General features: G+C 38.8%; 2 protein-coding genes across 3 annotated transcripts; both read left to right on the top strand.

Moving 5' to 3' along the window:
- Positions 1-9: 9 nt before the first annotated feature.
- LOC115376851 (uncharacterized) lies at positions 10-21,659 on the top strand. Of its 2 annotated transcripts, none has more exons than XR_003929860.1 (3): positions 10-20; positions 1,297-1,301; positions 21,406-21,659. XR_003929860.1 is itself a non-coding variant. In XM_030076659.1 (3 exons), exon 3 carries the CDS (start codon positions 14,921-14,923, stop codon positions 16,760-16,762), a length of 1,842 nt encoding a protein of 613 aa, XP_029932519.1. In that variant the 5' UTR covers positions 10-20; positions 1,297-1,301; positions 14,434-14,920; the 3' UTR covers positions 16,763-19,686. The 2 variants fall into 2 exon arrangements, 1 of the variants encoding a protein (XP_029932519.1); XM_030076659.1 differs by lacking the exon at positions 21,406-21,659 and adding an exon at positions 14,434-19,686.
- LOC115376850 (uncharacterized) lies at positions 2,370-12,228 on the top strand. Its single transcript, XM_030076657.1, has 8 exons — positions 2,370-2,478; positions 5,173-5,295; positions 5,410-7,366; positions 7,498-7,664; positions 7,746-7,966; positions 8,829-8,955; positions 9,032-9,132; positions 10,050-12,228. The coding sequence occupies exons 3-8, from the start codon at positions 5,428-5,430 to the stop codon at positions 10,267-10,269; spliced, it is 2,775 nt and encodes a 924-aa protein (XP_029932517.1). The 5' UTR covers positions 2,370-2,478; positions 5,173-5,295; positions 5,410-5,427; the 3' UTR covers positions 10,270-12,228.
- Positions 21,660-25,060: the final 3,401 nt, after the last annotated feature.

Here is a 25,060-nt window from a genome sequence, read left to right as displayed (position 1 = left end):
AAAAATAACTTCAGACGTGTGTTTTTGTAAAATCCAACAGTGGAGCCTTGAGTATTTGTCTCTAATTGAAATAGCTGAAGATTAAAGGCCTCAAGAAATAAATATGATGGAAGACATGATCTGTATGTCCAAACATGAAGAAAACTAAAAAGTTTGATGTAAATGTGTCAATTTGCGTTGAAATGCTTTTCTTTTCTTTCATACATTTATTTGAAAATACTGAATGTTGACATACAAGCTACAAATTGTACATATCCTTGGGTTTGAAATGCCACCTCCTGTCTGTCATATCACACAGAAATCAGAACAAATCTTTGCACTTAACTTAGAAATACTACTGCAGCTTGCAAGAGCATGACATTCAAAACAGAGTGTTCACTGTTTTTAGATACAACTAAAAACGCAGAAGTCTTAAAACAAAGTGCTTCTACTCGTATTAACTGAATGATATTACTATTGGTAGAGGAAAATAACAGAATATGCAAGCTTTATCACATGCAACTTCTTTTTTATGATTGTTTTAAGCATATTGAATGTTACTGTCAGAAATATACTGTAAGCTTAATCTGTTGAGTGTCAAATAAATGTGTGCAAATAAGATTTTAAGATGTGTTTCACAGTGAAAATGGCATCGTAAAATGAATCAACAGGCAACATGCCATCTCCTCACCACTGATGCTGTCACACTTTACCAATCACAAACAAACACTGTGCATCACCTTGTTTTGATCTGTGGATCAAATACATAAATACATACTGAATAATTAGTAATGCTTTGTTTGTAGATTAGTTTGTCATGAAGAAAGCTCAGTATTGCTCGAGGCTTCTCACCTTATTGGCTTATTCAGATCAACTGACACTGGAGTTACAAATGCTGCCCTGCAAATTTGATGGATGAATCTGTATTGTTCTCATCTCCAGCAAGACTCACTGATGTATTGCATTCTTACTCTATATATTTTGTCAGTTGAGTCTAAACAAGACTCAATTTTGTCCACGTTGGGATACGATTCATTTTCACCCACGATTTTAAAGGGATACTTAAACACAGGAAATCAGTTTTGGCCAGCAAATAGAGATTTCAGTAGTATCCACAAATCTATGAGGTTCCATTTTAAGAAGTTATCAGCACAAACACTTCTACAGACCACATCTCACAAACTCATCATGTGCCATGAATACATACAAACCAAACTTTTAAAGACGCTTGTGGTAATTATTTGCCCTCCCTTTATGTGAGTATTCTACTCACATAAAGTCAGGGATGCTTTTTCTGAGTCTGCAACTGGATGGTAGGCTCTGTGTGTGTATGTATGTGTGTGTTTCTCTGTCTTTTACAGAGTGCCCCAGATGTCATATTCATGTACAGCAATGCACCTGGAGAGTTTTCACACCACCAGCAGAGGTCAGTCTGTCAGTTTTGCTCTTGTCATTCTGAACAAGCCAACATGATTACTTTGGTTAAGTATGCTGAGCTCAGTAAGTTGTGACTGTGTACAGCTTTCTAAAGCGAAACTGTTCAGTGATTGAATCCCTTTATTAAAAATTATACATTATGAGTATCGATCTATTCTATATATACATATTCTATTCTGTCAATATTTTGCAGATATCTCATTAGACATATACATGCAACTTAAAGGTTCAAAGGTGAAAGTCTATTTTTCTTTTTCTTATAGTCTTTGTATTGATCTGGCTTGATTCATTTGTTGTTTGTTGTGTTTTATGCTTCTCAAGATATAGGCTGTTTTTCTCTCCTAGTATTGATAGGTGGGCTTATATTTTGTAGTTGTTTTTTTTGTTTGTTTGTTTGTTTGTTTGTTTGTTTGTTTCTTGTCTTCTAATGGTCCTGTGCAGTGGTGCAGGACAGTCGAAATGATGAGATACCAAGTGTGCGTGGTGCATCCAGCTGCCACCTCAGCCACATCGCTTTGCTTTTCTCTACACCAGTTTCTTGCTTCAAATTCTTTCATGGGTGGGTTTTCTAGGTGAAATCCCCATGTGAATCAGCATGCAGATTAAGTTTTTCATCTCTGGTAAACAGTCCTTCATGCACTCACAGTCTATCTCAAATTCCAACACAACTCACACCGACAGAGCTCATGGCAAACAGCTTCTGCACTTTGACAGCTGCATAAAAGTATCTCATAATTTCGGCTTTTTTCCCCACATAATTACTATTTACCATAGACATCTCTTATTTCTCCTGGCAGATACCCGGATTCCGTGAAGACACGCCCCTGCTCGTTGCCTCCGTTGGTAAACATTAGGCCTAGGGCGGGGCTTAGGGTTGTCTTAGCCAATCACAGGCAGGTTTTCCCAGAATACGGGTGTGAAAAAAGGCGCGGCGGAGGGCTCCACGTCTCCACTTCCTGCCGCTGAATCCGCCAATTCAAACTCCACAGTCAGAGACCTAAGTTACAGAGAAATAAAATAAGTATTGACAAGATAAGCAACCCCTCCATCGCCTACATGCTTGTAAGTATATTTTACAACGTCTTATTGCAGTCTTACGACGTTATTTAACCTGAAACAGACTGCTTCCGTCCTCCCAGAGAGCACCGTTTGGATTACTTTCACTTTTCAGTGACGGAGATAAATCATTGCTATATAACAATAACAGTCCGCAGGGTCGTATAGTGCCTCCATAATGTAATAAGTAATTAGAACTGGGTTGCAGAATACATATATAAAAAAGTGAGGCCACTCAAACGCCAAGCTGGTATGCCTCGGCAAATTTGTCCTCCTGATGTTTGTATTTACAACAACAGAGGAGTTTTATCAAGAAGTCAGTCATCTGTAGCTACAGCAAGCTCAGGTGAAGTTTCCTTACCTTTAAACGATTCCCCAGATTATTTCAGGGTACAAGCAGTCCGCCGGCTATGAGCTTTAATGACGTACATTTTTAAAAGTCTATGTTATTTTTTTTTTAGTTTACCTTTTATTATTAACAGACAGAAAACGCTTGTCATCCTCGCCCTTACACAGACAGAACAAAGTAAACTGTATTAGCTTGTGTATTACAAACCATAAACTCAAATTTTATACTGAAGTTGTTGCACAGGATTATGAAATGAGGCCCACCCCAGAATGACCAGAAACCACATACTGGTTAATAAGAGGGAATATAAAACTACATAAAAATCTAATTCTAAACTGTAATCATCAGGTGAAATCTGAGATCTTAGCTGATCACTATTTTAATACTAAAAGATTAAAATGGTTAAAGAAGCATGATCTGATGATTAAGCAAATGGTTAAATACAGTGCTACAAGCAAAACCTTTTTGATTTTGAATGATAACCTTGTTGTAAAACGTATCATTCGTTCTATATGCATTCTTCTATTTTTATTTTTTGTTCTTCTTTTTCGTCTTTTTTTTTGGGTTTCTTCGGGGACTATCAAACCTCTTTATCTGTATGCAGTTTATAGAGTGCAAAGGGCACTTGTAGTAACGTAGGCCATGTTTTATGATTGTGTGTATAATCTGCTGTTCAGCATGCAAACGATAAGCGATGACTTCCTCAATTTTTATCATGATGGTCATATAACTATATTATTTAAAATCCAGTGTGTCTCTTGTTCAAATTTTAAATTACATTTAAAAAGACAGAACTCAGAATCAGAAATACTTAGGCTAACTGACCTCAGAGAGGGGTTATATTCTCCATTTTATCATTTAGCCTATTTATTTTTTGGATGGGGGTTGGTTAAATTTTTACAAAGAGCACATAATATGAAAGTACACTCATCCAATAAAACAATTTCAGTTTTGCTTAAGTCATTCTTATAGGGCTAATGTGATGACTAGTTTATCAAGTTTGGGAACTTTGGAAATATGTTCAATTAACAGGTTTCCAAGTCAGTCTATGGCAAGAATAAGACATGAACATTTCATTTTGTTTTGCCCAAACAAAAGAGGATGGAAGATGGAAGAGGCTCCATTATAGATATCTTACAGTTTGAAAATTAATATTTTGTCAACGCACTGAATGTGTGTCCTCATGATAGTCCAGGACACACAATCAGGTTTCTGTAAGTTGGTCAGTTTGCACAGCATTTTACAGCATTTCACATAAAACAGTTTATTTATCATCCTCATAATAAGTGTTAGTTAATTGGTAATAAGGCCCTTATGAGTCCTTTTATAAGATGCTTATAACATTAATAAGTGTTAATAAGACTGTATAAGTGTATTAATAAACACATTTATTGTTAGATTACAAGACATTTGTCAGCACTGTGCTTTTTGCTGCTTCTACATCTGGACTTAGCACTACATGAGCTCAAGGTTAAGTAAAGTTAACCCTAACTTTCCCTAACCTTAACTAAGTGGTTTTTACACCCGATGACGCTGTGCCCAGAGTGTCCCATCCGGACTTCGGCGTTTGTATCAGACACGAAGGGGCGTGAAAGCATCAGTATTTGGTAATGAGACTGTGTTGTTAGTTAGTTCTCAGCTTCTTAACGTTAATAAAACAACAAAAAAAAGCTTAGTAAAGTTTTTACAATGACATAATAGGTGAGTCAGTTCAACATAATAAATTTGTTTGTAACGCTGCTTTCATTAATGTTCATAAGCAGTCTATAAACGGCCATGTTTTTTTTTTTTTTTTTTTTTTTTTTTTATGAGTGCCCGTAGATGTCTTAGAATCTGACGATAAATGTGTCCATGATGATTATTACACTTATATAGTCTTATTAACACTTTTCAGTGTTAATAAGGATCTTCTAAAGAACTAGAGACCTTCATATAAAGCGTTACCGTTATTTGAATACCTTGTCATGGAGAAGAATCTGATTTCTGTCTGATTCTGTCTTGATATTGCCTGCATGCTCTGTATGTCCTTTGCGTGTTCCCTTAGTCTTGCCCAGTTTGTTTTCCCCCAGCACACCTGCCTTGCTTTTGCTTTGTTAATCCTTCCCCCCTGATACCATGGTAATTTGGTAGATGTCGTACCATACTGTAAAAGTTAATACTGTTACATCCTAGTCCCTTGTTTCATCCAGATTGTTGTACCATAGTTCCTTGCCTGCTGTTACCAGTCCTGCTTTGTTACTGTTTTGTTCAGTCTTGTTTCCTGATATCAGTTTTGGCATCAGTTTAGTCAGTTTGTTTCACCTTGCCCTCTGTTTGCCTGCCAGTCCTCTGTGTGGTATCTTCCATCTTAGCTGGACCTGTACACCTGCTTACAGCTGCATCAATGAAGACTTTGAAGACTTTGCCTCTGATGTCTGTATTTGGGTCCACCTGACTACTCACTGATAGGACAAGAGGTTACACCTTAAACCTGAGTGAGTACAAATTTGACCTTGTGGTTTTTATCATTATATATTCATAGTTTTACATATGAGCTAGTTTAAATTTTAAGAAGGCACCAGTAATCTAATGATTTTGTCATCCCACAGTTACTCTGAAACAAAGAAATGAATATCATCACAGAAGTTCAGCTAACTCCAGTCACAAAGGAAACACATCCTATAGTGCATTGTATTATCAACAACAAACTCAGTGACCTTCGGAGGCTTCTAGAGGACAATGACATTAATGGAGTTTACTCATTCCATGAGTGGAAAGACGTTGTGCCTCCCTTGACTGCTGCTGTCTCATGTCACAACAAAGATATCTTTGCTTACTTACTGCATCATGGTGCAAATCCAAACCAGACTTCCGGAAGGGGCCTTACACCTTTGCATTATGTATCAATTTCCAAAGCACCCCTAGTTTTTGTGAAAAGGTTGTTTGAAGCAGGAGCTGATCCAAATGGATATGACCAAGCCTTATGGTCACCACTACATGCTGCTGCCCAGAACAATAGAGATGATGTGATGAAAGAACTAATCTCTGCAGGTGCAAAGATAAGCATTATTCGATCTGGACTCATGGATGTTAATACTGTTAAAAGTATGAATAAAAAAATATCTGAAATGATACATAAGCTTGCATCAAATGGTAATACATTTTGTTCCAAAGTAAAATACTTTGTTGATATGGATATTGCTGTACAAGAGAAAACACCTGAAGAAGTGTTCAAACTTAATGAGAGTTACTTGCTTGAAGAGGATCCTCGAAACCATCTGACCATGATTGAGATACTCTTCAATGTTATTGGGCTATCTGCAGAAAGTTATCGTCAACAAAGTATTAAATGGCTGAAAGACACAGGAAATCTCATCCCCTATGCTGCAGATGCAGTCAAACGCTTTCCAAACATTCCCCAGGAATTTTTACCTGCCTCAATTGGATGTATGCATGCAGTTTTCTGTACTGTGAAGGACATACCGAACGAGACGACATTAGATATGATCCCCCGACTACTTGATCTACTTCAGTTGACAAAAAATCCAAATACACCAAAAGCTATTCTAGCAGCACTCTATATGATTATTCAGAAAACAAAAGTCAAAAGTGGCTGGAAGCGGAAACTCGTTGAGAAATTATGCACAACAGTTGCTCCCTTTGTGCAGAAGGATCATCCCTCTGATGTGAGAGTGTACACATTTGGCATACTTGCAAGCCTGCTTTCATTTGACTATGTGGCTGACATCTTGACATCAGAGAAAATAACATCAGTGCCTGAAGATATACTTACATCTGCAGAAATGCAAATGAATGACAACCTGAAAAAAATGCTTCAAAGACTGCAGAATCATTTCAACAAACTCAGTTGTGAAGAATCAACACCAAACTGTAATGATTTACCAGGATCCATGAAAAAGAAGAAGAAAAAGAAAAAAAAGCCAGAACAGCAAGAGGAGCAAAATGATGAAGTTTGCCCTCCTACAAATCATCAAACATCAGTTCCTGTTATGGAATCTGTCCAAAGTTCAAATGCTAAGCCATTCAACACCAACACTGATGCATCGCTGAAATCACAGAAGTGGCTACAAATTAGCAAGAGATGGAGAGAAAAATTACAGAAGCTTGTTAACTCTGATGAAAGTAAAGTAACCAGAGTTGGAAGCCTGATGTATGTGAAAGATGAGGAATTCCACATAGCAAAGGGAAGTGATGGGACAGAGGTCTTCTTGGGGCTGAGAGATGACGGCACTGAAGTCGCAGTCAAGAGAATGTCCAAATTAAGTTATCAGGTCCTGAAGAATGAAAAAGATTTCTTACGGCTTCCAGAGCTCGATCACCCGTCCATTGTGCGTTACGTTGACTTTGCAGAGGATGAGAACTTTGGATACCTTATTCTTCAGCTATGTGAATACACCCTGGAAGAGTGGATCACAAATGAAGAAAACATTCTCCCTGAAAAGAAGAGAGAACTTATGCATCAGGTTCTCGATAGTTTAGGGGTGCTTCATTGTCAGAAACCACAAATTCTCCACCGGGATCTCAAACCCCAGAATGTCTTGATTGGTAAGAAGAACAAGAAATAAGAAAACATGTATGTCACAATCTGAAATTTAAAAAGTATACACCAATATTAGACATTATTTGTATCATTGTAACACTATTTACTATCTTGGTCTGTACCGTTTGCCCTGCAGATGTCAGAGGGAGGGCAAGATTATCAGATTTTGGCATCAGCCGACGATTGCCCAAAGGACAAACAACTTTACACACACGCAGTGCAGGAACCAGATGCTGGATGGCCAGAGAGACTTTGGAAGAAGAAGATGCTAGCATACCCTACAAGTGTAGCACTGATATACAGGTTAGTTTTATTCTAATAAAGCAGTTTATTTTGTGACAAGAAGAAACATCATATTGTAATTTTTTTATACTAACTCTTAAGGTGGCCGGGATGTTGATGTATTACATCCTCTCTGGAGGACACCACCCATTTGGCAGACGCTTCAACTGTGAGAGCAACATTTACAATGGGACGTACAATCTGGAACATGTTAAAGATGTTGTTACAAAGGATCTCATTGAGAGCATGATCAGTGCAGAACCAAAGAAGAGACCTACAGTGGAAGAGTGTTTGGCTCATCCCTTCTTCTGGTCAAATGAAAGGTGAGGTAGAAGCATTTGAAGCATAACTTTCCATCTTTGACTTGGACCCTATTTTCTTGTCTTCTGACCGAACTCTTCACAGCTGCTTCACTATAAGGCTGCATCTTACCTGCTAATGTGTGGCTCTTGAGGGAAGCTCTGGGCCAATGTCAACCCTAAAAGTTACTCACATGTCCTGTTTTCACTTAATTTGCCCACTCTTTAAAGAGACTTATTGGTAAAGACATGTAAATGAAAAAAAAAATAAATAAAAATACATTTTTAAAAAATGAGAAAGTCAAGCCTTTGTTGTTTGGTTGTGGTACTACATTGACCATTGTTTCTTCACTCACTGACATCCTGTCTGATCAAGATGATGTTACAAAAAGTTACTCTTTTGTTTGGTTAAAGTGCATTGTAATCCTATGGTCTTGTAATCTGACAATAGGTTTAATTTGTTTGACGTTACAATAACATTTTAATAAAGTGTGTGTGGGGGGGTTCTTAGTTTGTAAAATTTTGGTTGTACTTCTTTGTTTCAGTGTTGCAGAATTGTAAACATTCAAATAAGTGTAATGCCTCACACTTTCCGCCATCCATCCCGCTGAAAGCCAGTGGGTGTTTTCTGTCCATTTTCTGCCAGAAAGTATAAGACGTCTGTTCATCCAAAAACACCTCATGGAATTTACCACATCAAATGACGTGGTAAATTCTCAAAATTCTGCATCTTTGGATTCCATGCTTTCTACATGGTCCTTGGTGGTTTAAAACTGCCCTACAGTCTTAGGATCAAAATGTCTTTGGGTCAAGTGTTGTTTTAGGGTTAACTGGCATTTTATGTGTTTCCATACATTATTTACTCCAAAGTATGACTGTCTTTCAGGAGGATAGACTACATGAAAAAGATTGGTAATGAGGAGGAGATTAGGATGTATAAACGAGCTTGCCAGAAGCTGCTTGATGACCTGGACCAACATGGTGGGGATAGATTCTCTGGGTGGAGAAAGAAGGTAACTGAGACATAACTTTTGTTGCACCTCTATATACCTGGAAGTGAGTCTGTCAGTAATTGTGTTTGTATTCCAGCTGCCATCTGAGCTGCTAGAGAAGGTGGAAGGCAAGAAGAGGATATACACTGACGACATCTTGGGTTTACTGCGCTTCATACGCAACCTCCATGAGCATTAGTAAGTCTGACTGAGTCTAAAATGATACAGGACCTTAAAATGTCACAGAAAAGCCACCTTTGGGTGTCCGATTGGCTTTGTGGTGCAAGTTCCATGCTGTTTAAAGGCTCCCGCTGACTTCCAGCGAAGTCACCATTGGTACGCCCTTCAGTGTTGCAAAGACACAAACTACAGCATGCGCTCACTCTGTGAATTTTTGTCAGATCTAACTGTACCTTCAGCAGTGCGCAAATAGCTATGCTAGATGGAAGGATACATGTGTTCTGTCATTATAGTTCCAACCAATTAACTTCTCCTGAAGCGACGTCTTGGAAAAAAATCCAAGACATGTATTTCAAATACACATAATTCACTGTGTAAATAGGACAGCTTTGTAGTAAGCTCGACATGACATGCTCCATTGGAGGTGAACCACTGGACATACAGAGGTGGAAATTGTATCAAACATCTTGACAAAATAAGGGTAACTAGGAAAAAGACTATTTTGCCCAAAATTTTTAAGTATTCCTTTAAGCTACCTTCATCAGTCAGCAATGTGGAGAGAGTAATTTACATTTTAATTTCCTCTCATTGTGTCCTGCTGGGCTACTGCAACTACAATGCTTTCTAAATCAGGTTTCCAACTTATACAAGATGCAACAACTTGGAGTTTAACTGAAAGAAGAAAATTCACAGAAGAAATGTCTTTTCCCATTTTGTAGCATCACTTCAGTGGAAATTGATGAATTTGAAAGGACACGTTTGGATGCCAGTTATACCATTAAACTCCTAATCCTTTATTAGCATGACCTTTGTTTTTACTTATGCAGCTATACTGTAGCACTCAAGCTAACCATCATTTATTCAGAGATTCATAGTCAGGCATTGGTGACTTGACTGTTTCTCACTGAAATAATAATGTCTTTCACTGTTTGCAGCGCTGATGATGCAGCCAGTATTGATCTGATGTCAGAGTTTCCTGATCTCTTTGGGTGTGTCTACAGTTTTGCCAAAATCCACGGCTGGAATTCAAGGATCACCTTAAAACCCTTTTTCAAAAGTGAAGACAAACCCTCTGCTGCTGTAGCAAAGTCAGCAAATGTTGAAGGAAGTCTCACTGTCCCAGTTCAAGAGTCTGGACTCAATGACCTGAAGTGAAGTGGATCAGAAATGCCAAAAGAGACAAATCATGAGTAATTTTTATGCAGTTCAAAAGTGGTAATCCAACATTTTAATTGGCCTGTACATAGAGGTGCAATTCAGTTTATATATACAAGTCAATCATAATGTCATATTCTCCCTGAAATGCCATGGTAAGGGCTAAGAAAGAGCTAAGCAGTGCAGTCGACTTTTGCAGTCAATGTGATTGGTATAAGTGAGCACGGATACATGGACATTGACAGCAAGGTTATAACTAACCTAGGTCATGTCCATATCGCTAACATTTTTTTATCAGAAAACTCGTGTCATCCAATAGTCATCCTGACAGTTTTGTCACAATATTGATATCAAGTTATTCTGTCAAAGATATTGTGACATTTGTCTTTGTCCATATCCCTCAGCCCTATTCTGATGACTTCACCCTTACCTTATAGCAGTGTTTATATAATGGAATTTGCAATATTTTTCAAGCCACTGATTAATGTTGGATGGATGGCATGTACTACATTTTTTACTATTGTATGTATATTGTTATGGTGGCCTATGCCTTGTTAATGAATCTGATAACTGACCAATCAAGTGTCTCCGCCTCTTTGGACTGCTACCTCAGTATAAAAGGGTAAATAAAAGGGAGTGTAAAAGAGTGTGTTATCGTTTCATTTAATTTAATCAATTATAAAAGACAGGGAAATAAGTTCAATAGGATCGTGTGATTGTATTATGTGATGTATTTTATTTGTGTCTTGTGTGTAACCATTCTGCGTTTGTGCTGCCGTCTTGGCCAGGTCACTCTTGGAAAAGAGATTTTAAATCTCAATGAGTTTTTTTACCTGGTTAAATAAAAGATATTATTATTATTATTACATCTAACCTGTTAAAGATTCTAATCTGGGATCAGATTGTCCTAAAGGAGTCAGATGGGATGATGAATGTGGAACACACTGATGTCCAAACTCCTCTTGGTGGACAGCAGCCCTCCACTGGTGTCTCTGCATTCAGGGAGACTGTCATTTCTGCGATCAGTTTATAGCGCTCGATGTTTCCCAAATTGTTCCTGCTACAGTGAATGATAATCATGTTGGGATGTGCAGTGAGTTTGATATGTCCTGTGCTTATTTTAGATTAGTTTTAATCCCTCCTGTTACCTTCAACACCTGGATGTCAGACAGATCTTGGGCTACCAAATTTGTCAGGTCCTGCTTAAGTTTTGGATCAGCTGAGGTAGTAAGGAGTTTGGTTGCTCCTCCATGTGCTACTTAACCTCATGTCCTCATATCCTCTACAACCTCTAGTAATGTACAGTATGTTGCCTTATCTGCACTGGGGTACCGTGTTGTGATGGGCCTACAACGCCCCCTCTGGTCCTGATGAAGTATCACACCCCTTTGCTTTTTACATACAGGGAAATGTCTTGAAAGCACAAACCTTTAAAGCTGAGAGCCCAGTCCATAGAGTCCAGTTATTTTGTCAGAGTTGTTACTGTAGGTGCTATAGATTATTCTGCAAACAGTAAAGTATCAAGCCGTGGTTTTATTTTAGGAAGTCATACTGAGGACTGGTTATAGCTGAAGCCTTCTTAAACAAAACAAAACAAAAAAATCTGTATGTCAAAACATGCAGAAAACTAAAAAGTTTGATGTAAATGTGTCAACCTGCGATGATATGCTTTTCCTTTCTTTCATACATTTATTTGAAAGTACTGATTGTTGACATACAAGCTACAAAATGTATGTATACTTGGGTTTGAAATGCCACCTCCTGTCTGTCATATCACACAGAAATCAGAGCAAATCTTTGCTCATAACTTAGAAATACTACTGCAGTTTGCAAGAGCATGACATTCAAAACAGTGTTCACTGTTTTTAGATACAACTAAAAATGCAGAAGTCTTAAAACAAAGTGCTTCTACTCGTATTAACTGAATGATATTACAATTGGTAGAGGAAAATAACAGAATATGCAAGCTTTATCACATTTATTTATCATTTATCAGATTTTAAGATGTGTTTCACAGTGTTTGTATCAGGATTTCTCCCCTGTCAAGAATCAAAATTGCAATGTGAAATGAACGAACACACAATAAGCAACAAGTCACCCCCTCACCACTGGTGCCATCACACTTTACCAATCCCAAACAAACACCGTCCATCACCTTGTTTTGATCTGTGACTGTAGTAGCCGAGATCGCAACCCATACATCAACTTTTCATTATAAATACATGCTGAACAGTAAGTGAAGCTTTTTTGTAGTTCAGTTTGCCATGAAGAAAGCTCAGTATTGCTCGAGGTTTCTCATCTTATCGGTTTATTCAGAACAACTGACACTGGAGTTACAAAGACTGCCTTGCAAATTTGAAAGAGAGATTTGAGTGTTATCCACAAATCTATGAGTATCCACTTTAAGAAGTTATCAACACAAACACTTCTACAGACCACATCTCACGAACTCATCATGTGCCATGAATACATACAAACCAAACTTTTAAAGACACTTGTGGTAATTATTTGCCCTCCCTTTATGTGTGTATTCCAAGTGGATGGTAGGCTCTGTGTGTGTGTGTGTGTGTGTGTGTGTGTGTGTGTGTGTGTGTCTCTTTCTTTTACAGGGAGCCTCAGATGTCCTGTGCAATCACAGCAATGCACCTGGAGAGTTTTCACACCACCAGCAGAGGTCAGTCAAGTTTTGCTCTCGTCACTCTAAACAAGCCAACATGATTACCTTGCTGCGCTCTGAAAGTTGTGACTGAGTGTGTAAATCTCTCTAAAGCTAAGAGAACAAACCAACGCAGGCACTAGTTTATGTAGCATACACCGAATGCTGCCTGCCTACCCAGAGACATGACATCCCCTCTGCATGGTAGATATTTTCACGTTATAAGAAATTTAAACTGTTCAGTGTTTGAGTCCCTTTATTAAAAAATTATACATTTTGAGTATAGATCTATTCTATATATACATATTTTATTCTGTCAATATTTTGCAGATATATCTCATTAGACATATACATGCAACTTAATGCAAAGGTTCAAAGGTGAAAGGTCTATTTTTCTTTTTCTTATAGTCTTTGTACTGATCGGCTTGATTCATTTGTTGTTTGTTGTGTTTTATGCTTCTCAAGATATAGGCTGTTTTCCTCTCCTAGTATTGATAGGTGGGCTTATATTTTGTAGTTTGTTTGTTTGTTTGTTTTTCTAGTCTTCTAATGGTCCTGTGCAGTGGTGCAGGACAGTCGAAATGATGAGATACCTGTTACAATTGGCCGTATAGTTCAATGTTTCTTGCATTATCCAATGTATTACATAGTTCAGTGCAGCTTGGCTGCTAAGCAGAGGACAGACACAGCAGGAGCCAGATGTACTTTCTCTATCTTGTTATTTAGGTCTGTTGCATTAGATACACGCCCAGTCAACATTCACACACATAGCATCACACATTCCAGAAACAAGGCATGGACAGTGGTTGGCCTGTCCATGTCCGGGTAACTGGCCAATTATTCTCGGTTGCGTTTAAGTCCAACCTATGTACGGGGCAGGCCCAAGCCCAAGAACATAAATGTGTATCATTTCCTGATATCGGCGCGCTTTCTGACTGAGATCCTGTAGGAGCTCTGTCACACTGAGACCAGCGCTGCTTTGCTTTATATGTGACCATAATAAATATTGCATCAGAAAATAGAAGACTGACTCCGGTCTGTACTTGGGCTTTCAACAAAAGAATCGGGAGCTAACAATTGGTGCCGGTGACCCGGATTGACTGACTCTGAGACCGTGTCCGATTGAGGACCGCCGGAGTCGATTGGAGGAGAAATTTTTTCAGACAATTCCAGGGCCCTAAAACAAAGGTAAAGCAGAAAACCTTTTCCATCTGAAATTTCTGCACATTGGACATACTAAATTAAATTGTCTGATTAATGCTACCCTCTGATCGCTAAATTCGCTAAAATCATAGTAGCCTAAAATTATGGGAAAATAAATAAATGTGTTATCAACTGAATGGTCACATGTAAAGTATGAACACATAGACTCACGTGAGGGAAGGTGAATAAGTGTCCTAGTTCTAATTTAAATTCTAAAATCTAAAGGTTTTATAGGACGCTAGAGTTTCCACTTAAAGTGATGCCGGATTATGGCCAAATAGTCAGAGACCAGAGAACAGAGAAAGTCTGATGTCAGGAAAAGGTTCTGATGTCAGGAAAAAGTTCTGATGTCGGGAAAAGGTTCTGATGTCGGGGAAAATCCTAATGCCACTAGGTGAAATTTCCTGTATTTCTGTAGACAACAGGCCTAAGGTTCAATAAGGATACAGGGAAAGTTTGTTATTTTTCATACCAATGTGGGGTGGTTTCCTACTTGATTGATGTTTTTACTGTGCATGTGGCAGTGTATCGAACAGTTGAGACTGGTCGAGAATTCCTGCACTGACACAGATCTCAAGTAGTTCTGAAAGGGGGGCATTGGAATAGATTAGAACGGGGATTTTTTAGTTTAGGGTGTTGCAGAGGTGGTGAATTAAAACGAGTGGTTAGACTGGGAGAACCCCCAGCGATTAAGCGCACAGAGCACTAGGCTCCGTGTAGAAGCTTCTTAATCGGGTCCCCACTCGGGCACTGTGCCATTCACCCTCTCTGAATAACACGTGTACATATTTAATGATGTTGCAAAAGGTTATTGACAAATGGAAGGACTGTAAACCCGGCTCCTTCTGGTCGGTGCTGTTAGAAACAGTAAAGAGGTGGCGTAAGAAAGCTACAAAGGAGGCAAAAGCAAAATTTCATGAGACAGGAGTATGGCAAAGAGGATGGGCAGAAAAAGAAGCAAAAAGGACAGAAACATTTCTGCCTAATTGCCAGTGTTGTTTGGGAGAAGTTAAATTCCCCATTCACGAGGTGCCAGTTAAGACCTTGACTTCTCCGGAGACACACTGTGCCGAGTTTAGAGATAACACGTCCAAACCAAAAACAATTCAGACTCAATGTGCCAGGCCCAGAGACAAAACAATTTCACCAAAAGCAACTGAGATTGCTCCGGCACCCACAACCTCGCCCCCTCCCTTCGCTGAGGCAAGGGCGATGTTGGAAGCAATCCAACACCAGATGCCTCAAAGTGAACCCACTAGCTCGAAAACAACTAGCACGCCTCCAAATACCACTTCTGCTATGGCAGAAGTAGAGCTACCTACTTCAGTCGTTTTGTCTGATACCTTTGAGCCCCCAACAGAACAATCTCGATCAGACGCTACACCGTCTGAACATGAATACGTGAACAGCCCTGGAGCTGCAGGTGGTGACACCACTGTACATGGGGCACCCTCTGCTGTTGAGCGAAGGGGGCTCCGTGATGGGAGAGTATCTGTTGATTCATCACGTCACCCTCACAGGCATGATCATGGCAACATTAACACTTGTTCAGACACCCATCGTCGTCACCATCAAATGCCTTTAGTGACAGCAACCACCACTGGAGGCCGCGCCTCCACCTCTTATTCGCCCTTTTCTCTACTAGACACAACACTGATTAAGACCAAGCTGCCTGACATCAACAAAGGGGGCGCGCCTTGGATAAAGGCATTTTTGGAGGTATGCGCAGGTGTAGTCCCTGCTCTGGGTGATTTCAGACGCGTGTTTGCAACTTGCACGTCCTTGGGAATGTTGAGAGAAATAGAGCAACACTGTCTGACTGATGCAGACCCAGACGATGTGCCTTTGAGTCACTTGGTTCATTCTCTTTGGCCTGCCATAAGAGAAAAGTTTCCGGTGCAGATGCGGTCAGCTGAGTTGAGTCGCATCCCACCTGATGAGGATGAGAAAGGGGCTGCGTATTTACTTAGAGTACGGGAAATGTGGCAGGACAGAACTGGTGAAGATCCTGTTGACAATGAGACTCTTGAATTGCTATTTAGGGGAGCAGTTGAGGCTTCAGTGCCCCCGTCTACACAAGCTGCACTCAAAAAGGTGGTAGGACTGCCTGTCATAAACTATCACATGTGGGCGGCCCATGTCACTCAATACCTGGATAATGAGCTTGAGCAACGCATTCAGGAGAAAAAAGATTTGTTCTCCCTTAAGACACAGTTGGTTAAATCACAACTAAGGGAGATAAGAGATAAAGAAAAACAGAATAAAGCATCTGTTAAACAGCTTCTCCAACAGGCTCCTCCTCAAGTGCCACCCCTTGTGCAGCCCCCTCCTCAGGTGCCTTACAGCCCTTACCCGGAACTAACACCCTACCCTCATTCACAGGCGGTAAAACAGAACAGACCTTGTTGGTTCAAAAACGTTTGGCGAGGCAAACTATACGATCACAAGCCCAAATCAAGGCCAAGCAGAGATGATACATGCTACACATGCAGAGGCTACAGACACTGGGCTGCACGTTGTCCGACCTACTCACACCCACCAGACTTCCGTGTTCCACAATATGCTTATGACATTTATCCGCCCCCACAGCATGGTTCTACTATGCCCTGCATGAATCAGATCAGGTTGCCATAGTCAGGTGCAGAGGACACCAAAAAGGAGATGGAGGGGACCATATAAGGTGGCTGAAGTTACATCACACTGTGTGAAGGTGTGGTCAACAGACGACAGGCTAAGTGACTGGATACACAAGACCCACTGTGTACTGACCCAGGACCCAGACGACAGAACATTGACTGAGGTTCGGACTGACTTAGGAACCTCTCCTACTGACACTGACTGGACACTTGACCTTGACTGGGACACACTTAGACACGGAGATGGCCATAATTGTATATAGGAGTGTATATATACTTTCTATTTTATTTCTATTTTTATCTATTTCACTAGCACAGTGCTGGGGTTGTTACCATTGCATTTCACTGCTGCTGTACTTGTACATTCATGCATGTGACAAAGATGAATCTTGAATCTTGAATATTGTACCATGAGACTATGGACGTGAGGCAACAATGCGGCAGACATCAGAAATCAGAAATCTTAATTGTCATTATGCCAAAAGCATAACAAAATTATGGGGGTTTTCCATTTCCAGCGTTTCATCAGAAGAATAAAGGAGAAACAACTAACAACAAGATTAAAAAAAAATATATGACAAGCAGTTTAAAAGCAACTGAAGCCTCAGTTAAACCAGAAAAAATAGCATTCACACACAACAGAAGTACTTATGTACTTACGTCAGCAAGCGTATAGTGGAGGTCACTGTGCGTGCTCAAAAGGGACAGCCCTTATCTCATAACATTGGCGACAACGCCATTTAAAGGATATCACTAAATATTTCGCACCATGGACAGGATACAGGGCCTGTCTTTCTCTCTTTCTCTATTTTACACACATACACACACACACACACACACACAAAGCATTTACACCACCTTTAATAGCAGCTTTAAATGATAGGCCTTTGAATTACTGGAATCATGAAATGCACACACATAATTTGAGTTCAGATTACATAGTCTGGAAATATTAGAACCATCCACTTTCGTGGAAAGTTCTTGCAAGAAACAAGTTGTGTGACAGACTGCAATAAAGGCTATTTACATTTAGACAACATAAATAAATTCAGGGTTATGAAGGAAAATATGCAGATGTGTTGGATTCCGGAAAATAAAAGAATAATGAATTGCTCTAAAATGACAACACATTAAAATATTAAAGCTCAGAGAGAGCGGAAAGGGCTGGGGAGTTTTTCTGATACAGAGGCTTCCTGAAAGATAGTAATTGACTTTATTGATATGGGGGATCTGACTATCATTTCTCAAAATGTAAATGGACTCAATAATTGTATCAAAAGAAAGAAAATTTACAACAAATGAAAAAACAAAAAGGTGACATACTATTTTTTCAAGAAACACTTGACACAGGAGGAACATAAGAAGTTAGGTATGATTGCAAACGCTCAGGTTTTCTCCTCTTCCTATAACTCATCAAGGAGAGGAGTAGCCCTTATCACAAAAAATTACATAGCATTCCAAAAGACAAATAGTATAACAGATAGGGAAGGACGACATGTCTTGGTGATGGGCAAAATAGAAAACATAGAAATAATCTTTATAAATATTTATTACCCACCAGACGAGGATACTGAACTTATGAACCAAATTATCGATTTAATAGTAACTGAAGGAAGAGGAAAAGTTATTATTGGGGGTGACTGGAATCTAATCCTAAACCCTACCCTGGATTCAACATCAAGAATTAAACATAGGTCCGAGAAAACTGCAAATATCCTGCGTAAAGCGTGTAGAGAACTGGGGATAATAGATGTCTGGAGAACCTTACATCCAAAAACAAAAGCCTATACATATTATTCTAATAGACACGCCACGTATAATAGATTGGACTATTTCTTCATGTTTAACAAAGACATATCAACTGTCAAAAACTGCATTATCGGAACAGGAACACTATCGGAGCATGCAATGGTTACCTTAACAGTAAAACTAAATTCAATAAAGGGGAAAATTTGTGGAGGATGAACAACTCACTTCTGCAAGATGAAGATTTTAAAGATACTGTTAAAAAAAAAAAAACACTAAGTGAATACTTAGAACTAAACGATACTGAAGAAATTAATAGCATAATCTTATGGGAAGGGGCGAAAGCTGTCTTAAGGGGAGAAATAATTAGATACTCATCATAAGAAAAAAACAGCAGGAAAAGGTAAGACAGAACTTCAATCACAAATAAAAGTACTAGAAGACAAACATAAAAAATCACATGATCCAGAATTAAATAAACAATTGAAAAAGAAACGAGCTGACTTAGATAAAGTGCTGACAGAAGAAGTAGAGAAATCCTTAATACTTACTAAACAAACACATTATGATGGAGGTACGAAATCAAGGAAAGTTTCAGCCTACAGACTCAAGAAACAAAAAAGTAAATCTTATGTCACCAAGTTAAATCTGGATACAGATGAAGTCCAAACAGAAAAAAATGAAATTGCAGATGCATTCGCAAAATATTATGAGGCATTAAATAAAGATGATAATGACAAAGTATATGCAAAAGAAACTGAGGCATATATTGCAAAACTAAAGCTAAAACAAGTTTTACCAACACAAAATGACAAACTTGTTAGGAAAATAACGGAAGAGGAACTATTAAATCAAATTAAGATATTAAAAAAAAGAGACGTGCCCAGGAGACGATGACTACCCTAATGAATTTTATAAAGAGTTTCAAGGATTGCTTTTACCCCTTTTATATAAAGCCTATAATTTTGCGTTAGAATCGGGAACCTGGGCAGCAACATGGAATTCATCTGTAATCACTGTCATCCATAAGGAGGGAAAAGATAAAACAGATAGATCTTTCTATCGTCCAATTTCATTATTAAACACCGGCCAAATAGAAAAAAAAAAAAAAATATTAACAGCCATATTAGCCAACAGACTTAAAGTTATCATGCCAGATTTAACAGACAATGACCAGTCTGGTTTCATTCCCAATAGACTCTTATCAGACAATATAAGGCGCACACTTGACATCATCGATTACTCAGAAAAAATAGTAAAGACTTAGTTCTACTGACACTCGATGCGGAGAAAGCCTTCGATAGGGTCCTGTGGCCATTTATTTTTCCATATACACAAGGGAACAAGACAAGGGGACCCACTGTCTGCACTTATCTTTGCTTTATGCATGGAACCGCTTGCTGAGGTGATAAGGAAACAAAACAAGATTAAAGGGGTAACTATAGGTTCAGAATGTCATAAACTGGCACTATATGCGGACGATATTATGTTATATCTTACGTCACCAGAACATTCAATTCCAGAACTAATGAAAATAATAAAAGAATATAGGGTCCATTCAGGGTATAAAATCAACGAAAGTAAATGTGAGGTTATGTGTATAGGTAACCAGGTTACAGACAAATTTAAAGGAAATCTCGGATTTAAATGGAATCAAAATGCATTCAAATATTTAGGAGTGGTAATCCATAATGATCCAGATAAAATGTACGAGGCCAATTATCAAAACCTAGAAAATAAAATAAAACAAGACTTGAACAGGTGGAAAACAATTCCTGAGTCAATATTTAATAGGGTAGACACAATAAAAATGATGGTACTTCCACAATTTATGTTCCTCTTCCAAGCCCTACCAATTTTGATACCTCCACAAAGTTTCAAGAGGTGGAACAGAATAATAACTAATTTCATTTGGAACAATAAAAGGAAAAGGGTTAAACTGAGAACACTAATAAAATCTAAAGAACATGGTGGATTGGCACTCCCAGACCTACAAAAGTACTTCCATGCCACCCAAATTAGCATTATAATGAAATGGACCAACAATAACACAAAGGCCAAATGGTTTAAGATAGAAAAAGAACTAGCGCCACTTTCAATAAAGACCTTACTGTTCATTGAAAAAAAGATATTACACAATTGAAAGGACAAAACAAATGGACTAACATTACGATGCACCACTGGAAACAGGTTTGTAAAAGATATAAAATAGACAATGACTTATTTTATCTGAGAGAAATGGCATGGGATCCCCAGTTTAGACCAAACAAAATGGACAGTGTGCTAAAGGTCTGGGCATCAAAAGGACTGCAAATATACTCGCAATTATTTGTCAACAAAGACATTGACTCATTTGAGGCTATATCAAATAAGTATGAATTAGCTCAGTCAAATTTTTATAAATACCTGCAACTTAGAAATTATATCAATACCTTTCAGAAAAAGCCAGTGGAACCAAAATGCATCATTTTAGGAATAACCCAAGCTGAGCTCACAATAGAAAGAGACAAATACTTATTCAGGATACTTAGAATTGCAGCTCTGAAGCAAATAACGAGAAACTGGCAAAAACCTATTTCACCTCTTTTCAATAACTGGAAATTAACAGTAAACAATATTTTCGAAATGGAAAGAATCACATATAGAATTAGAAATCAAGAACCAGAATATCTGAAAAGATGTCATAGGTGGTTTGAATATATGGAGAACAAATAAAAATCTAAAAAAACAGTTGGCTGCTCCTTCATTAATGACCTGCCAGAACAGACTGGCCCTAGATTTCCTCTTAGCTAAAAAAGGAGGTGTGTGTGTTATGCTCCTCAGGACTGTTGCGTCTTCATCCCAGACAATACTGCACCAGACAGCTCTATAACTCGAGCTCTCTATAGCTTAAAGACCGTATCAGAAGAATTGGCAGAACATTTAGGGATCCCTTAGCTGATTGGCTTGATCTACATTCGAAAATTGGAGAATTTTGATAGTTTTTGCATAAATTCCCTGCACCACCTCCTTATAGATTAATTTAACACCCCAGAGAGATGATTCCTGTGGTCTCCCTCCCTGAGCCCGGGGAGGACGAGACTGAAGTGGACCTGGACGAAGACGACTACGATGAAGACCAAGAAGACCGTTTTTGTATCCCTGAACCCCATAGACACATGATATACGCTAATGCTAATACATAACCATATACTCGCATACACATAGGGGCGTGATACTTATAGGCTTTCATAGAAATGTTTACTGTTTTCCATAAATTGTGCAAGATGAATTGCTGCTGATAGTTGCTAATAACACTTACACATAGCCAGCTTACACATATCTGCTGACATATAGGTTGCTAGGAAGGTAGGAACATATGCCTCTGCTTAAGATTTAAATTATGGGTTTTTGTTGCTGATAAAATAAGAGTATACCAAAAGGGGGCATCAAAACCCGATGCCTGATTGTGTTGCTTATTTAGGCTGGGAATCACTGGCAGTTTGGGGGGGCTGACTGGCTGGTTTTCCGCCTAAAGCGGTACCGCAATGAAGAATAACATTTTGACCTAGTTTTGTTGACATAATAAAATTATGTCAAAAGGGGGATTGTTACAATTGGCCGTATAGTTCAATGTTTCTTGCATTATCCAATGTATTACATAGTTCAGTGCAGCTTGGCTGCTAAGCAGAGGACAGACACAGCAGGAGCCAGATGTACTTTCTCTATCTTGTTATTTAGGTCTGTTGCATTAGATACACGCCCAGTCAACATTCACACACATAGCATCACACATTCCAGAAACAAGGCATGGACAGTGGTTGGCCTGTCCATGTCCGGGTAACTGGCCAATTATTCTCGGTTGCGTTTAAGTCCAACCTATGTACGGGGCAGGCCCAAGCCCAAGAACATAAATGTGTATCATTTCCTGATATCGGCGCGCTTTCTGACTGAGATCCTGTAGGAGCTCTGTCACACTGAGACCAGCGCTGCTTTGCTTTATATGTGACCATAATAAATATTGCATCAGAAAATAGAAGACTGACTCCGGTCTGTACTTGGGCTTTCAACAAAAGAATCGGGAGCTAACAACCAAGTGTGCGTGGTGCATCCAGCTGCTACCTCAGCCACATCGCTTTGCTTTTCTCTACGCCAGTTTCTTGCCTCAAATTCTTTCATGGGTGGGTTTGCTTGGTGAAATCCCCATGTGAATCAGCATGCAAATGAAGTTTTTCACCTGTGGTAAACAGTCCTCCATGCACTCACTGTCTATCTCAAATTCAACACAGCTCACACCAACAGAACTCATGGCAAACAGCTTCTGCACTTTGACAGCTGCATAAAAGTATGTCATAATTTCGACTTTTTTTTCCCTCATAATTATTATTTAACATAGGCATCTTTTATGTTTCCTGGCAGATACGGGCCTCCACACAAAATCCTGTCATGCCTTATTTTTTCTACAGCCTTATCTTTCCGCGAAGGCCCGCCTTGCTCTTCCTGTTTTTGGATAACATTCCAAGTCAGGAGTTTTACAGGAACCACTGGAGCTGCTCAGTTCAGTCTGTTTGGTCCGTGGTACAGTATTTTTTTCCCACCCGGATTCCGTGACGACACGCCCCTGCTCGTTGCCTCCGTTGGTTAACGTTGGGCCTAGGGCGGGGCTTAGGGTTGGGCTTAACCAATCACAGACAGGTTTTCCCAAAATACGGGTGTGAAAAAAAGCCGCAGCGGAGGAAGTCTCCACTTCCTGCCGCTGAATCCGCCAATTCAAACTCCCCAGTCGGAGACCTAAATTACAGGGAAGTAAAATAAGTATTGACAAGATAAGCAACCCCTCCATCGCCTACATGCTTGTAAGTATATTTTACAACGTATTATTCCAGCCACGACGTTATTTAACCTGAAACAGACTGCTTCCGTCCTCCCAGAGAACACCTACTTTGACTTTTCAGTGACGGAGATAAATCATTGCTATATAACAATAACAGTCCGCAGGGTCATATAGTGCCTCCATAATGTAATAAGTAATTAGAACTGGGTTGCAGAATACATATATAAAAAAGTGAGGCCACTCAAACGCCAAGCTGGTATGGCTCCACTTTAACTCGGCAAATTTGTCCTCCTTGTACATGTATGTTTGTATTTACAACAGAGGAGTTTTATCAAGAAGTCAGTCATCTGTAGCTACAGCAAGCTCAGGTGAAGTTTCCACCTTTAAATGATTCCCCAGAATCATTTAAAAGTGTACAAGCAGACCGCCGGCCATGAGCTTTAATGATGTATATTTTTAAAAGTCTGTGTTATTTTTTTTTTTTAGTTTATCTTTTATCATTAACAGACAGATAACGCTTGTCATCCTCGCCCTTACACAGACAGAACAAAGTAAACTGTATTAGCTTGTGTATTACAGACCATAAACTCAGATTTTATATTGAAGCTGTTGCACAGGATTATGAAATGAGGCCCACCCCAGAATGACCAGAAACCACATACTGGTTAATAAGAGGGAATATAAAACTACGTAAAACTCTAATTCTCTAAGGATTAAAATGATTAATGAAGCATGATCTGATGATGCAAATGGTTAAATACGGTGCTACGAGCAAAACCTTTTTGATTTTGAATGATAACCTTGTTGTAAAACGTATCATTCGTTCTATATGCATTCTTCTATTTTTATTTTTTGCTCTCATTCTTCTTTTTCTTCTTTTTTGTTTCGACAGGGTCTTTTAAACCTGTTTGTCCGTATGCAGTTTATAGAGTGCAATGGGCACTTCACGTAGGCTATGTTTTAAGATTGTGTGTAGCCTATAATCTGCTGTTCAGCATGCAAACGACAAGCGACGACTTCCTCAATTTTTACCATGAACGTCATATAACTATATTATTTAAAATCCAGCGTGTCTCTTGTTCAAAATTTAAATTACATTTAAAAAGACAGATTTCAGAATCAGAAATCTGATCTCTGAGAGGGGTTATATTCTCCATTTTATCATTTAGCCTATTTTTTTTTCTAACCAATCAAAACTTAAAGGGGTTGGTTAACACAACACATAGGCCTAATATGGAATTTCTAATCCAATAAAATAATTTCAGTTTTGCTTAAGTCATTCTAATAAGGCTAAGGGAGCTTGGGAAATATGTTCAGTTAACAGGTTTCCAAGTCAGTCTATGGCAAGAATAAGACCTGAACATTTAATTTAGTTTGGCCCGACACTGATGGAAGAGGCTCCATTATAGCTGCTGATGTCTTACAGTTTGAAAATTAATATTTTGTCAACGCACTGAATGTGTGTCCTCATGATAGTCCAGGACACACAGTCAGGTTTTTGTAAGTTGGTCAGTTTTGCTAAGAATATTTTGTTATCTGTTCAGGCCAGGAAACTCCACCCCTTACAATCTTCAGAGAAAACTGTTTATTCCTTTAAGGTCACTGACTGTGGTCCCAGAGATATCATAACATTATACTTCAGTGGTTTTAAATATTCAGTCATCAGATCAAAGCTCAACAATTCACATAAAACAGTTGGGGAGCATTTTATTTTTCAACCTCATAATACGTGTTAGT

Source organism: Myripristis murdjan, chromosome 18 (genome assembly GCF_902150065.1).
Source record: "Myripristis murdjan chromosome 18, fMyrMur1.1, whole genome shotgun sequence".
Classification (NCBI taxonomy): Eukaryota; Metazoa; Chordata; class Actinopteri; order Holocentriformes; family Holocentridae; genus Myripristis; species Myripristis murdjan.
Note: the sequence above shows the minus strand (reverse complement) of the source record. Positions and strands in the feature narration are given on the sequence as shown.

What these genes read in the sequence shown, in the direction of transcription:
- LOC115376850 (XM_030076657.1), top strand. Translation starts at nt 5,428, where the DNA reads ATGAATATCATCACAGAAGTTCAGCTAACTCCAGTCACAAAGGAAACA. An exon ending in ACCCCAGAATGTCTTGATTG is followed by an intron (nt 7,367 to 7,497) that starts GTAAGAAGAACA and finishes TTTGCCCTGCAG; the next exon opens with ATGTCAGAGGGAGGGCAAGA. An exon ending in TCTCTGGGTGGAGAAAGAAG is followed by an intron (nt 8,956 to 9,031) that starts GTAACTGAGACA and finishes TTTGTATTCCAG; the next exon opens with CTGCCATCTGAGCTGCTAGA.
- LOC115376851 (XM_030076659.1), top strand. Translation starts at nt 14,921, where the DNA reads ATGATGTTGCAAAAGGTTATTGACAAATGGAAGGACTGTAAACCCGGC.